The 14,647-nt window shown below is 37.9% G+C and overlaps 1 protein-coding gene across 13 annotated transcripts in view; it reads right to left on the bottom strand.

The window, feature by feature from the left end:
- Positions 1–2,142: 2,142 nt before the first annotated feature.
- The window catches only part of pikfyve (phosphoinositide kinase, FYVE finger containing), a 42,519-nt gene continuing 30,014 nt past the window's right edge, over positions 2,143–14,647 (bottom strand). For all 13 annotated transcript variants that reach the window (XM_073855235.1, XM_073855239.1, XM_073855246.1 and 10 more), the window contains 20 exons: positions 12,865–12,965; positions 11,721–11,792; positions 11,278–11,449; positions 11,016–11,194; positions 10,823–10,936; positions 10,630–10,738; positions 10,185–10,339; positions 10,003–10,099; positions 8,865–8,925; positions 8,639–8,779; positions 8,436–8,559; positions 8,249–8,344; positions 7,753–8,009; positions 7,583–7,642; positions 5,391–5,565; positions 5,201–5,306; positions 4,919–5,047; positions 4,383–4,644; positions 4,227–4,301; positions 2,143–2,603 (listed from right to left, as the gene is read on the bottom strand). In XM_073855235.1, coding sequence (XP_073711336.1) covers positions 2,488–2,603; positions 4,227–4,301; positions 4,383–4,644; positions 4,919–5,047; positions 5,201–5,306; positions 5,391–5,565; positions 7,583–7,642; positions 7,753–8,009; positions 8,249–8,344; positions 8,436–8,559; positions 8,639–8,779; positions 8,865–8,925; positions 10,003–10,099; positions 10,185–10,339; positions 10,630–10,738; positions 10,823–10,936; positions 11,016–11,194; positions 11,278–11,449; positions 11,721–11,792; positions 12,865–12,965 — 2,601 coding nt within the window. In that variant the 3' untranslated portion in view covers positions 2,143–2,487. The remainder of the gene's footprint in view (positions 2,604–4,226; positions 4,302–4,382; positions 4,645–4,918; positions 5,048–5,200; positions 5,307–5,390; positions 5,566–7,582; positions 7,643–7,752; positions 8,010–8,248; positions 8,345–8,435; positions 8,560–8,638; positions 8,780–8,864; positions 8,926–10,002; positions 10,100–10,184; positions 10,340–10,629; positions 10,739–10,822; positions 10,937–11,015; positions 11,195–11,277; positions 11,450–11,720; positions 11,793–12,864; positions 12,966–14,647) is intronic.

Below are 14,647 nucleotides of genomic sequence, written 5' to 3'. Positions count from 1 at the left end.
TTTTGAGGATTTATACTAGGATATAGTGTTATAAATATAGAAAATTAATATGCATTCCTATGGGGGGGGGTGTAACAAAAAACTGTCACTACATTATTTCTATCATCAGATGACTTTGACATATGAAAACTACATTCTGAGAGCTTTCCAGTGATATATAGTTTATCAAGATTTTTGGGGTTTAGGGTGGGGGTTTAGTGTTAGAAAAATGTAAAACATATTGGGCCTACATGTGGGCACTTGACCTTTTTGAAACTGACTCTCACTACGTCACTTTTCTCAAAATGGTGAAGATATAAAATAACTACACTCTTAGAGCTTTCCAATGATATATAGTTTGTTTAGGTTTGGAATAGGGTATTAGTGCTATACATATGTAAAAACAAACTGGGTCCACCTGTGGCCCGGTGACATTTTACAAACTGACTCTCACTCTGTCATAATTTCTCCAAAATGATGATAAAATATGAAAACTACACTCTCAGAGCTTTCCAATGATATATAGTTTGTCAAGATATTTTAGGTTTAGATAGGGTATTCGTGTTACCAATATATAATAACAACATGGGCCCACCTGTGGACCTGTGCCATTTTAGAAATTGGCTCTCACTATGTCATTTCTTTCCCAAAATTCTGATGATAAATGGAAACTACACCCTTAGAGCTTTCAAACAATATATAGTTTGTCAGGATTGGATAAGAATTTACATGGAAAACACTGAAGTAAACGTATAGGCGCCTCGCTGGCGAGACAGTGACATTTAGCAGGATATAAATGTTTTGAGGCACACTCTCTTCATAAATGAACCAATTACTCTCCCTACATAGTTTATTTTATAACACACTGTTGAAATACGTATTCTAGAGGCTTAGACCTTTCCAACAATATATAGTTTGTCATGATAGATTAACATTTACCTGAACAATATTGAAGTAAACTTAGGTGTCCCATATACGGGACGGTGACGCTCATTATTTGCGACCATGCTTTTGGATTCATACCATTCAAGCCCATACATTTAAAACCATAATTGACTTTGTGTGTTGTTTTGCCGGTTGCTCACAAATTTTAGTAGTTTCTTTTCCCAGATCCTCAGTCTCACCTGAAAAAACTGAGTTTTTTTGTAATAAATTTTTAATCCGTTTTCACATTTCTTACTGTGGTCGTTTTTGTCTTTACTTTTTAAATATAAATAAGCCAATGTACCATTTTCTGGTGCCGTGGGAAAACTTGCGAGGTTCTGTTTGTAAACATGAATTAAAAGGGCACACACACTTTCTGATTCAGAAAAGGTTGCTAGGGTGGTTGCCATGCAGTAGTTAGGATACCCAGGGTGATTGCTAGGCTATTGCTATGTTGTTGTAGGGTACTTGTGGTGGTTGCCCTACAGTTGCTATGCGGTTGCTAGGCTGTTGCTAGCATACCCGGGGAGGTTACTAGGGAGTGAATTGGCATTATCCAATGATTACAGTCCAAGCCATGAGGGAAACGAGGCCACCCACGTCTTTACAATGTTCTGAAATTGAGATTTAGGTCTCGCTAAACAGTTCCTAGGGAGAGATTTGGCATCCATCAATGATTATGCTTAGTGAAAGTCAAGAAGGAATAAAAATATGATGAAATTTAATAGGTACCGTGAACTGTGTGCTTACCATCAGTTATCAAAATATTTTCTTCATTTATCACAATACTTTCAAAATATTTGTATCTGCTGTGTGTTTACCATCATTTCTCAAAATATCTTCTTTTGTGTTCATCAGAAAAAAAGAAATTCATACAGGTTTAGAACAACATGAGGATGAGTAAATGATTACAGAATTTTCATTTTAAAGTGAACTATCCCTTTAAACTTATTACAGTATTTTTGGTGAGTTTATGATGTAATACATTTTTCATAATGTAATCATTTTTATTACATTAAGAGCTCAAGACTTTATTACTTTTTGAGAAAATGATTACACTATGAACATTTCATTACAATAATAATGACTACTTATAATGTAATAACTGCACATAATGTAATGAGTTGCTACACACATTCAGGAGCAGGATACAAAATAAAAAGATCCTAAATGCGTATCAAATACTCTATTTTGTGATGCAGACAAATCTTACAAAAAATGTATATTACACATACCGGGTAATATTAATAAATCTTTAATTAATGATCTTTTACATCTCTATACATTTATGACAAACTTTTACATTTTCCACAGTTTAGGTTAACAGGTTATAAACAACTGTTATCGTAGGTCTCAAGCTATGAATGTCAGTTTAGTCTCTCCAGTGGGTGTGCTTGGACCTGTGTCTTGGCATCTCAGTCTATCTGTAAACAGCTGAGTTTCATTGATCCCACCATACCGTAAATAGCTGCTTCTGACATTATTGTGAACAGTGGGTACATTGTTGTCTTTAAGAGTTTCATTAAATCACTCCAAGAAACTCGAGAGAGCAGCATGTGCTTCCAGTTGTTGTCTTTACGCCCATCAGCAATTCAGTCCAAGTCCCGTCCAGTGATCCGGGACCATAAGAAAGTATTTGTCCATGGCCTCACAGAAACGTGCGCGGTACAACTCTGGTGACACCACCGTGGGCATTTTACCTGTCATTGAATGAAAATGTGCAAAAAGATGATCAGACACTTTGAACAGCGATTTAAAAAAAGATCTGAGAGGTTTATGTCTAGGGAGGAAACAGCTTTAATTTAGGTCCACTTATAAAAGGTACAATCTTTAAAATAAATGTTCCTAAAAGATTCTTTGTCTAGCTGTATGGTTCCATTAAGAACCTTTAACAAGCTAGGCGGGTGTGGTTTCAGCAACCAGACACCTCAGCTTCACCCACGTCCCGCCTCTTTACCCATTTTTGGTTATCCGTGATGGCAGGCACTGCCTACTTTTGGCTTCAAAAAAGCTCTTTACAAACCAATGGATGATGTCACAGACACTACGTACATATTTTTATGTTGGCATAAGAAAGCTTTTTGCTAAATCTTACTAACTTCATGGCAAATCATGCTAACTTCATGCTAAATCATGCTAACACCATGCTAAATCATGTTAGCATGCTAAATCATGCTAACTTCATCCTAAATCATGTTAGCTTCATGCTAAATCATGTTAGATTCATGCTAAATCATGCTAACATCACAATAGCTTTATGTTAAATCATGCTAGCTTCATGCTAAATCATACGAGCTTCATGTTAAATCATGCTAGCATCATGTTAAATCATGTTAGAATCATGTTAAAAATGTTTACATTATGTTAGCTTCTTGCTAAATCATATTAGCATCATGTAAGCTTTATGCTAAAATCATGCTAAATCACGCTAGCTTTATGTTAAATCATGCAGCTTCATGCTAAATCATGTTATCTTCATGCTAAGTTATGCTATCTTCATGCTAAATCATGCTAGCATCATGTTAAATCATGTTAGCATCATGTTAAAAAAATTTAACATTATGTTAGCTTCTTGCTAAATCATATTAGCATTATGTAAGCTTTATGCTAAATCATGCTAAAATCATGTTAAATCATGCAGCTTCATGCTATATTCATGCTAAATCATGCCAGCATCATGCTAGCTCCATGCTAAGTCATGCTATCTTCATGTTAAATCATGCAGCTTCATGCTAAACCATGCTATCTTCATGCTATCTTTATGCTAAATCATGCTAGCATCATGTTAGCACCATGTTAAACATTTTAACATTATGTTAGCTTCTTGCTTAATCATATTAGCATCATGTAAGCTTTATGCTAAATCATGCTAAAATCATGTTAAATCAGGCTAGCTTTATGTTTAATCATGCAGCTTCATGCTATCTTCATGCTAAATCATGGCAGCATCATGCTAGCTCCATGCTAAGTCATGCTATCTTCATGTTAAATCATGCAGCTTCATGCTAAATTATGCTATCTTCATGCTAAATCATGCCAGCATCATGTTAGCTTCATGTTAAATCATGCTATCTTCATGCCAAGTCATTCTATCTTCATGCTAAATCATGCTATCTTCATATTAAATCATGCTAGCTTCATGTTAATTCAGACATTAAATGTTGAATGTTAACATCATACATCATGATCTATTTACCTATCTACCTACCTACCAACCTACCTACCGTCAACTCTACTCTCAGACTAGGCTTTCTCAAGCCAACACAAAGTTTGTTCAGGACAAGCTTTTCTATCTAGTTTACAGTCTATGGTTGTAACTGTACCTTGCCCTCCAAGAATCCCAGTTGACTTGACCACCATCTCCAGCTTTTTATCCCATGTGAAAGTCCGGATATAATCTTAAAAAAAAACACACAACAGTTTAACAAGCTTCCTGAAATCCTGTAGCTACTTTTTAAAGAAATCTGAGCTGTTCTTACCTATGATTCCCACGACCAGCTCATCTGTGGCATCATCACGGCCCACCAGCAGGGAATAATCAATGATGAGGTGACTGGACAGGAAGTGGGCGTCACTCAGAATGGCAGCCCGTAGAATGGCCTTGCAATGGGAGCGGATGTAAAGTGGATTATCATGCACCAGTTTCAGGAGGTTCTCATCTAGAAGCACCACCTCACAGCTCTCCTTTCCCTGATCCGTCTTTACGTTTCTGTTTCGAAGGGATCCCTTCAGATCGAACACCTGTGCCATCCCAAAACACAGAAGACGTAAGACAGAATGGAGGCAGTTTGTCTGTAGCAGTAGATGCGCAGGTTAGTTATACACTTAAAGGCGTCATATAATGCGATTTTATGTTTTATTTTGTCTTTGGAGTGTTAAAAGCTGTTCAATCATTGTGTTTCAGAAAGGCTGAGCATTGAGGAGCAACCATAATGTATGGCATGTGGGAAATAATGTGTATTTTAGCAACGTCATATGACCCCTTTAAAAAATAAATAACTTAGATTAGGAGTACCTGTGCCATCTTTCGACCGTAAAAAAGGTTTTCCATCACTAACAAATCCAGTTTCTTCTCTGTGTTGTTCTGAGAGTTCTTGTAGCCGATACGGTACACTCCCAAAATCTTGGCAAGTGCCGTTGGCCGCTGTGTAACATGCAAAACAAAGAATTTTTATATTAAAAAAATAAATAGTACATAAAAAGTATGTCGATAGTTTGTAATAGTATGTTTTTATATGGTCTTTATTCAGTGGAAACTATACCAAATATAAAAGCCTTTTGTTTATCAGCTTGTTACCTTCTGTTGAGCCGCTCCTGTGATGTAAGTGAAATAATGGGGTGCAAAGTCTAAGAAGGACTGGACCTCTAATCTGGGCATCTGCTTCAAAATAAACCGATCATCTGAGGAAAAAGCACATGATGAACTACTACCTTAACTATTTCTTAAAAAATTATTTTAAAGAAACAACTCAGATTAAGTGGCATCTTCGGTAGCATAGAAAACTGCCCCGGACTTTCCCCCACGAGCCTGCCAGTTAACACAGCGTGAAAGTGAGCGCACAAAGTTTTCCTCTGAGCTCTCCATGATCTCCTCTCTCATATTATGAAACTCTTCTGCATAGTAGATCCTGCAGTAAAACTTGGCATTTGCGTCTGAGAACTCTGCATAATAACAGATTTTCAAATCAAATATTTAACACAATCCATGAGCAAATACATACACACCAAGTACTAAAAAAAATCATGATGATTTCTCTGTTCCTTAAAGGAAAACACCACCGTTTTTCAATATTTTACTATGTTCTTAACAACTTAGACAAATTAATACATACCTATCTTTTTTTAATGCGTGCACTTAATTTTGAGCATGGCATGGTTGTTGGTGCCAGACGGGCTGGTCTGAGTATTTCCAAATCTGCTCAGTTACTGGGATTTTCACGCACAACCATTTCTAGAGTTTACAAAGAATGGTGTGAAAAGGGAAAAACATCCAGTATGTGGCAGTCCTGTGGGCGAAAATGCCTTGTTGATGCTAGAGGTCAGAGGAGAATGGGCCGACTGATTCAAGCTGATAGAAGGGCAACTTTGACTGAAATAACCACTTGTTACAACCGAGGTATGCAGCAAAGCATTTGTGAAGCCACAACACGCACAACCTTAAGGTGGATAGGCTACAACAGCAAAAGACCCCACAGGGTACCACTCATCTCCACTACAAATAGGAAAAAGAGGCTACAATTTGCACGAGCTCACCAAAACTGGACAGTTGAAGACTGGAAAAATGTTGCCTGGTCTGATAAGTCTCGATTTCTGTTGAGACATTCAGATGGTAGAGTCTGTGCAGGCTGGTGGTGGTGTAATGATGTGGGGAATGTTTTCTTGGCACACTTTAGGCCCCTAAGTGCCAATTGGGCATCGTTTAAATGCCACCGCCTACCTGAGCATTGTTTCTGACCATGTCCATCCCTTTATGACCACCATGTACCCATCCTCTGATGCCTACTTTCAGCAGGATAATGCACTATGTCACAAAGCTTGAATCATTTCAAATTGGTTTCTTGAACATGACAATGAGTTCACTGTACTAAAATGACCCCCACAGTCACCAGATCTCAACCCAATAGAGCCCTGGATGTGCATCCCACAAATCTCCATTAACCGCAAGATGCTATCCTATCAATATGGGCCAACATTTCTAAAGAATGCTTTCAGCACCTTGTTTAATCAATGCCACGTAGAATTAAGGCAGTTCTGAAGGCGAAAGGGGGTCAAACACAGTATTAGTATGGCGTTCCTAATAATCCTTTAGGTGAGTGTAGTTCTGATTTTTTATCCACTTAAAAAAAATTGCTACATTTTATTTTGTGCCACCATAATTACTCGTGTAACTACTCATGTAACAATCTGTAAATAGGGAAAACATGGAAGTGTTTGGTGGCTTCTAAATTCATCCCTGTTTGGATCCTAAGGAATGAATGGGGCTAGGCTAAATGCTAACACATTCACAATGCGCTGTACAAAGACTAAGTGCATGCATTGAAAAAAAGATAGGTATGTATTAATTAGTCTAAGTTGAGGTAAGAACCTAGTAAAATATTGAAAACTGTGGTGTTTTCCTTTAAGAAAAATTAGTAAAAATGCAAAACAAAAGCTGACTTTTGGACTCCACTCACTGTACATATAAGAGTCCAATATTATCTAAATCAGGTGTAATTATTCTACGATTTTAAATGTAAGTCGTTGATAAGACTCAAAGGGTACAAATGTGACCCTGGCCTGAACCACAAAACCAGTCATAAGTAGCACGGGTATATATTTTAATGCCAAAAATGATTAGGATAATAAGTAAAGATCATGTTCCATGAAGATATTTTGTAAGTTTCCTATTGTAGATATATAAAAAAATTATTTATCATTAGTAATATGTGTTGCTAAGGACTTAATTTGGGCCACTTTAAAGGCGATTTTCTCAATATTTATATTAGTTGTCAAATACAGTAGTTGTCCTATCCTAACAAACCATACATTAATGGAAAGCTTATTTTTTCATTAATATATGTAAACATCTCAATAAAAAATGACTGGTTCTGTGGTCCAGGGTCACAAATATCAAATGTTCAACATAAAACAAAAAACAAAAGGTGATTGTTTCAGCCTGTGATGTTAGCATGATACTCACGCAGCTCAATGTGTGGATTTCCTATCTGCTTTTTCTGTTTGTCTCCACTTTCAGGTTCCTCTGCAAAATATAAACAACACTTTTCATAAGCATTTAAATATTAAACCAAGCCTATGATCTAAAGTACCGTATTTATAAGGTGTGTCAGACCAATAGATTTAACATCTTACTCAGGGGGTCAGTGTCTATGCTGCTGCGGCCCAGTTGTGATGTGCTGCTCTCATTGAGTTTGGCTGGGCTGTTCTTCACTTTATTTTCTCCAGTACTATAGACACCAATAGAAATCAGCTTGTATAAATATACATACATAGCCAAGTATCTAAAGAATTGAATGCTGGCAGTACTATTGGCTGGAGGTGTGTCATCAACTCCAGGCTTTGCCGTCGTCTTTGTGAGCTCATCAAGAGCGGTCTTATACTCCTTGCAGCTGGAAAACAGATGTAGAATCATTCAGAAATGTTTAAAGAGTAATATTGTTGTTATTATGAAGAAATAATTGTATTTTTGTGTTTGCTAGAATACACTTTTATGATTTAAAAAAAAAAGTCATACTGAAATGCTCTATTTAAGCTTCTTTCTGTTTAAACACGCCTTTACAATATTCCAGTATGTAAATGTGTGACAGTAAATTGATTATTTACATCACAAAACTGTACAAGCAGTTACCTGAGTGCAAAAGCAATGATGGAGCTGGGCTCTCTCTCACACACAGCTATAGGAACTCTCTCATGCTCGTACATCAAGTAATGCTTGTCTGGGTCACTAACATATCAAGAAAAAGCGAGACGTGTATTAGCCTAAGACTTGCATTTGGGCTTGCTCATTGTAAGCAGTAATATGAAAACAGCCTTACAAAGGAAAAGGAATGGGATTGTAGCTGTTGCCTGGCAACAGGTTGGCCAGGATGGTTTTCATGGTCATGGACTTTTCTTTGACTTGACTGTCATTGGAACCGAGTAAATGTCCGTCAAACATATCTAAGTAAAAAAACAGTAGAGATGAAGTGAGAAAGGCTAGATATTAAACACAAGGAGCTTGGGAAGTTTGGTCTCTTACCCTCTGTGATGCTGGTCGAATCCTGGTCGGGAAAAGAGGGTCCACTTGTGATGAGGTCCGAAGCCTGTTCGGCTGGAGATGGCAACTGCAGTAATGATGATGAACCTGAACTTGATGGGAATGTGTTGAGGTGACGGTCCTCTGCGAGTCAAACACAGGCCAATGCATCGATTTAGAGTAAAGCAAGGCTATTCTTTATAGGTAGATGCTGAACTAATAAACTCACCTTTTTCTCCATTTGGGACAACAGGGGAGGGGTTACGAGGGGAGGACTCCAAAGCACTTGTCTTTTAATAAAAACAAAAAAATTCATTTAGTCATTTTTTTCAAAGTGCAAGATACCTGAAGTAAACAAAGGTGGATCATGGACCACCTCTTGCATGGTTCAAACCCAAAATCTTTTGGTTATCAGGCCTACATAAACAGGGCTTCCCTTAAACCTGTACCTTTTCCTTAAAGGGATAATTCCCCCAAAAATGAAAATAATGTCATTAATGACTCATCCTCATGTCGTTCCAAACTCGTAAGACCTCCGTTCATCTTCAGAACTCAGTTTAAGATGTTTCATATTTAGTTTGAAAGCTTGTTGACCATTCATTGCAAATCTACGTGCGGTATACTGTCCATGTTCAGAAAGGTAATAAAAACATCATCAAAGTAGTCCACGTGACATCGGTGGGTCAGTTAGAATGTGTTGAAGCATCAAAAATACATTTTGGTCCAAAAATAACAAAAATTATGACTGTATTCAGCATTGTCTTCTCTTCTGCGTCTGTTGTGAAGCGCATGCGCGAGACTAAAGTCACGTGACTGCAGTGACGCGGATGATGTGTTATCCTCAAACATGTTTACGAAATTTTTTTTCCAAACTTACAGCGTGCGTCTCCCTCAGACTTTAAACGAAGCCCGGGTGCACAAAAAACAACAACAACAACTGGGGCGCACCAGTACGTCATCCACGTCACGTGACTTTAGTCTCCGCATGCGCTTCACAACAGACGTGGAAGAGAAGACAATGCTAAATAAAGTCTTAATTTTTGTTATTTTTGGACCAAAATGTATTTTCAAAGCTTCAACACATTCTAACTGACCCACTGATGTCACATGGACTACTTTGATGTTTTTATTACGTTTCTGGACATGGACAGTATACCATACATAGATTTTCAATGAAGGGTCAACAAGCTCTCGGACTAAATATAAAACATCTTAAACTGTGTTCTGAAGATGAACGGAGGTCTTACGAGTTTGGAACGACCTGAGGGTGAGTCATTAATGAAATTATTTTCCTTTTTGGGTGACCCCTTTATCCCTTTAAGAGATCCCAGACTGTATTAAAATACATAACAGTGATTTTTACTGACCTTGCTCTCATCTGATGCCGTCTGTCTGTGCCTGCCAGGACTGGGAGGAACAGACATTCGCTTTCTGCCCTTCTCTTGCTGGAACAAGTCCTGAAGTCTGGTGATCAGATAAAACATGTCTGTACCGTTCGGCTCTCAGATGTTTAGTTTCCTCTATCTGGCCGTATGAATGCATTCCTCACCTGTTGTTCCAGGACTGTAGCGTCTCACACAAGCTCTGCTTTTTGGCCACCACTGACTCCTGAACAACCTGGAGTTGTTGTGGAGAGTCCACAGTAGTGGCCTGGAGACGCATCTGTTGCTTCTCTATCCAACCACATAGCTCAGATTCCTCCATCTGAAACGGTCAAATATACATAGAGTAACTGGACATTGGTCATTTAATTACTTCTCAAATCTCAACTCTGTGAAAACCCAACTACATTTATATTGTATGATCTATTGTTTTCTACATATAATCATCTGGCATAATGTAAAGAACATTCTGTGAAAATGTAACCTTGATAAGACCATGTCAAAGATTAAAATAAATAAATGAAACCAACCTTGTTGCTCCCTGATAAATACATTCATTAAGCATGCAATTGTAAAATGGATTGTAAGTGTGTGTTGTGGAAAGAAACCTACATCTTTCTGTGCAAACATATCCTCCATTTTTTCCTCTCTGGTCTTGCTGAAGGTATCTGTTTTTAAGGAGGTCAGACGGTCATCTATGGCCATGTACACCTGAGACACCCTACAGAAGATGAAGAACCAAGTGCACAGATCTTTTAGTTGAGATCGAGAGAAATTGCGAGACAAATTCGGTGAAGAATCTTACTTCTGGGAAAAGTCTTTGAGGTCCTGCTGTAAGCTTGCTTTGGAGGGTCCCTGGTTCCTAATCATAATTTTCGGAGAAGGCAGACATATCTCCAGTAGCCTCACGGGGATGTAGCTACAGATGATAGAAGAGTACGAAACTAAGTTTGACAACTCCACGAATTATACAAGATCCATACTGTAAGGACGCCCACCTGAAGGAAGCCACCATTTGGTTGTAGGAGAAATACTGGTGGTAGTCCTTATGGATGGAGTGACCACAAGGCTCAGCGTTGGCCCGACGGGTGTACTGATGCCCGTAGAAACGGAGTTCTAGATACTTGGCGAAGGACATGGACCAGGAGTCATTGGACAAAGGAACAACAGGAGTTACCTAAAAGAGACAACACACGTGAAGGCTTTACTCGGATTATAAATGATCATCTTACAGATTCTCATCAGGTATGTCTCCGGTACCTGTTTACAGATACGGCACCAGGAGTAGTTAAGGATTGTGTGCTGGTAGCCGGGAACTGGTGAGTCCAGTTCTTTCAGAACAATCTGAACACAGCCGCTGCCATGCACGAAACGCCGAACGTGGTGAACCATGGGAGTCTCGCAGTACATGCTTGGACACTGGTAAGAGGGCCTGTACCGGGTTCAAAACAGATGACACACACATTACTTCATCATAAAATAAAAACGAATTAAAGCATAGTCATCCTACATACTACATGACAATAAAACCTTGATATCTTTCATGAGTGAGGCCACGTAAAAGATAAAAACTCAAGTGAAAACAATGGCCGAAATCAAATCGAAATTTGATGCTTAGGGTCTCATAATTAAATTTTGAGACTTTAGCCTGGATTTCACAGACAAGGTCACATTCGTAACAGATGTACATGTTAATAGATTACCTAAAACAGTATCTCTCCAAAAACACACCAAGAGTCAGATCATTCTTCCCATAAAACTCCATTGTTACAATCCTGTAAATACAAATCAGACATTAATAAAAGCCTTGTTTGAATTTACAAAATTAGTGCTGTGACGGATCGCATGTTGATCCGTACGGATCACAACCCACGGTTCGGCTCGCATTCGATTCGCGGATTAATATGCAAATTTAAATAGGGAAAGTTTATCATTTGCACGTGTTTCAAAGGCTTGCAAATGTTAACATTCAAGTGATTTAAAACAATCAATGTAACCGCAAAAAGGCGTTAAGTGAGCAGATTTCTGTTCGCACATGTGGTATGCGTCTGGTCCAGCTCCAGTCAGATCATCCTTCAAAGATCAGAACTCCTCATGAGTAAACTGTAGAGAGAGTTGCGCTACTGTGTCTCATACTGTAGTCCATTAACATACATTGGCTGAATAGAGCAATGAAAAACAACGTAACGCTTTTATGTGAAGCAAAGCGACAGTTTATGCTGCATTTTCTTCCTGAAGCACCGTTTGGAATTCGCCTGTGTGTGTGCACGCGTTTAAGTGCCCTCAGTAGTGTATATACATACTTCAAGAAAGTAAGCCAACATAAAATCTTTCTGTCCTTGACAAGGCACATACATACATTTGTTTATGTATTAAGTGAATTATAGAGTCCGAAACTATTCTGCTTATTTGGTCTTAAAGAGACAGTAACCTCAATTAACCTCCTTAAGTCTGTGTCATTAATGTTAATTAAACAACCCAAGACCAAGAGAAAATCACTTCTGTGGCTCTAAAATAATAATAATTAATTTGTACAATAAAGAGTGTTATTATTCATTTAATTCAATTTATGTACCTAATGCTAATTTTAGACCTTACTTAATGTGCAACTTTGTTCTTTTTTATAAATGAGTGTAATTTCTTTATTTGTTATTAGATTTTTCCACTCTTTTTTTTGCTGATCCGAAAAATTATCAGATATGTGCCTCAAAACCAGTAGTGTGATCCGAACCGTGAGTTTTGTGATCCGTCACAGCCCTATTCAAAATACATTCAGCAATATGATATTAAGACATAACTCTAAAGTGGAGAAAACATGGTTACAATGTAAGCCTGTTGAGAGTTTACCATGGGCTGACGCAGGGGTTTGGTGCGTTGTTAGACTGTGCAGATGAGCTACTGAATAGCACACAGAGTCGCTGATGATTGATTGGATTTAGGCAGTCCAACTGAAACATAAAACCATGTTGTACTGTACATGTTTACAGTTACAAAAAACATTGTATATTAATAATAGGGATGGGTGATATGGACTTTAAAATGTATCCTGATGTATTCATTAATTTATCCTGATAACTATATGAATGATGATATTAATACAGAACCATTACCTTAAAGGAATATTCCATTTTCTTAAAAGAAAAATTCAGATAATTTACTCACCACCATGTGATCCAAAATGTTGATGTCTTTCTTTGTTCAGTCGAGAAGAAATTATGTTTTTTGAGGAAAACATTGCAGGATTTTTCTCATTTTAATGGACTTTAATAGAGCCCAACACTTAATACTTAACTCAACACTTAACAGTTTTTTTAAACAGGGTTTCAAAGAACTCTAAACGATCCCAAACGAGGCGTCTTATCTAGCGAAACAATTGTAATTTTTGACAATAAAAATAAAAAATATGCAGTTTTAAACCACAACTTTTCGTCTAGGTCCGGTCCAGTGCGACCTCACGTAAATGCGTAGTGACGTAGGGAGGTCACATGTTACATATATAAAACGCACATTTGCGGACTATTTTAAACAATAAACTGACCAAAGACATTAATTAGTATCAGTTGACATACAACAACGTCGGAACGGTCCTCTTTCAACACACTTTTTAACACTGGGGCGGAGTTTCACGTTCGTCTTCTGTGACCTCTTGACGTCATGACGTATTGCGTGGGGTCACCTGGGGCATCACGACCAGATCTAGACGAGAACTTGTGCTTTAAAAGTGTATATTTCTTATTTTTCTTGTCAAAAATGACAATCGTTTTGCTAGATAAGACACTTATGCCTCGTTTGGGATCGTTTATAGTCCTTTGAAACTTCGTTTAAAAAAAACTGTTACGTGTTGAGTTAAGTGTTAATTGTTGGTGTCTATTAAAGTCCATTAAAATGAGAAAAATCCTGCAATGTTTTCCTCAAAAAACATAATTTCTTCTCGACTGAACAAAGAAAGACATCAACATTTTGGATGACATGTTGGTGAGTAAATTATCTGGATTTTTCTTGGAATATTCCCTTAAGGTTGGCGTAAACACACAAGTTGACTTTAAAATTTCAGAATAAAGATTTAGAGAGTTTACGGCAGGAGGGCTGCCCTTGATTCATTGTTAAGAAGCTGTTGGGCTTAATTGTAAAATTTTGTCTCTAGTGTCTTTGGACAGCTCTTTGGTCTTGGCCATGTTAGTAGTTGGATTCTTACTGATTGTATGGGGTGGACAGGTGTCTTTATGCAGCTAACGACCCCAAACAGGTGCATCTAGGATAATAAATTCAGTGGAGGTGGACATTTTAAAGGCAGACTAACAGGTCTATGAGGGTCAGAATTCTGGCTGATAGACAGGTGTTCAAATACTTATTTGCAGCTGTATCATACAAATAAATAGTTAAAAAAATCATACATTGTGATTTCTGGATTTTTTTTAGATTATGTCTCTCACACTGTACATGCACCTACGATGACAATTTGAGACCCCTCCCTGATTTCTAAGTGGGAGAACTTGCAAAATAGCAGGGTGTTGAAATACTTATTTTCCTCACTGTATCTGGCCGCATAATTATTTTTAAAAGTCTGATAGGTCTCAGCTGTTGTGTCCCGCTGACAAGCGTAGTGGGGGGAAACAGCAGGTGACGCAAC

Source organism: Misgurnus anguillicaudatus, chromosome 17 (genome assembly GCF_027580225.2).
Source record: "Misgurnus anguillicaudatus chromosome 17, ASM2758022v2, whole genome shotgun sequence".
Lineage (NCBI taxonomy): Eukaryota > Metazoa > Chordata > Actinopteri > Cypriniformes > Cobitidae > Misgurnus > Misgurnus anguillicaudatus.
The sequence above is the reverse complement of the archived record's forward strand: the minus strand, read 5'-3'. Positions and strand labels throughout refer to the sequence as shown.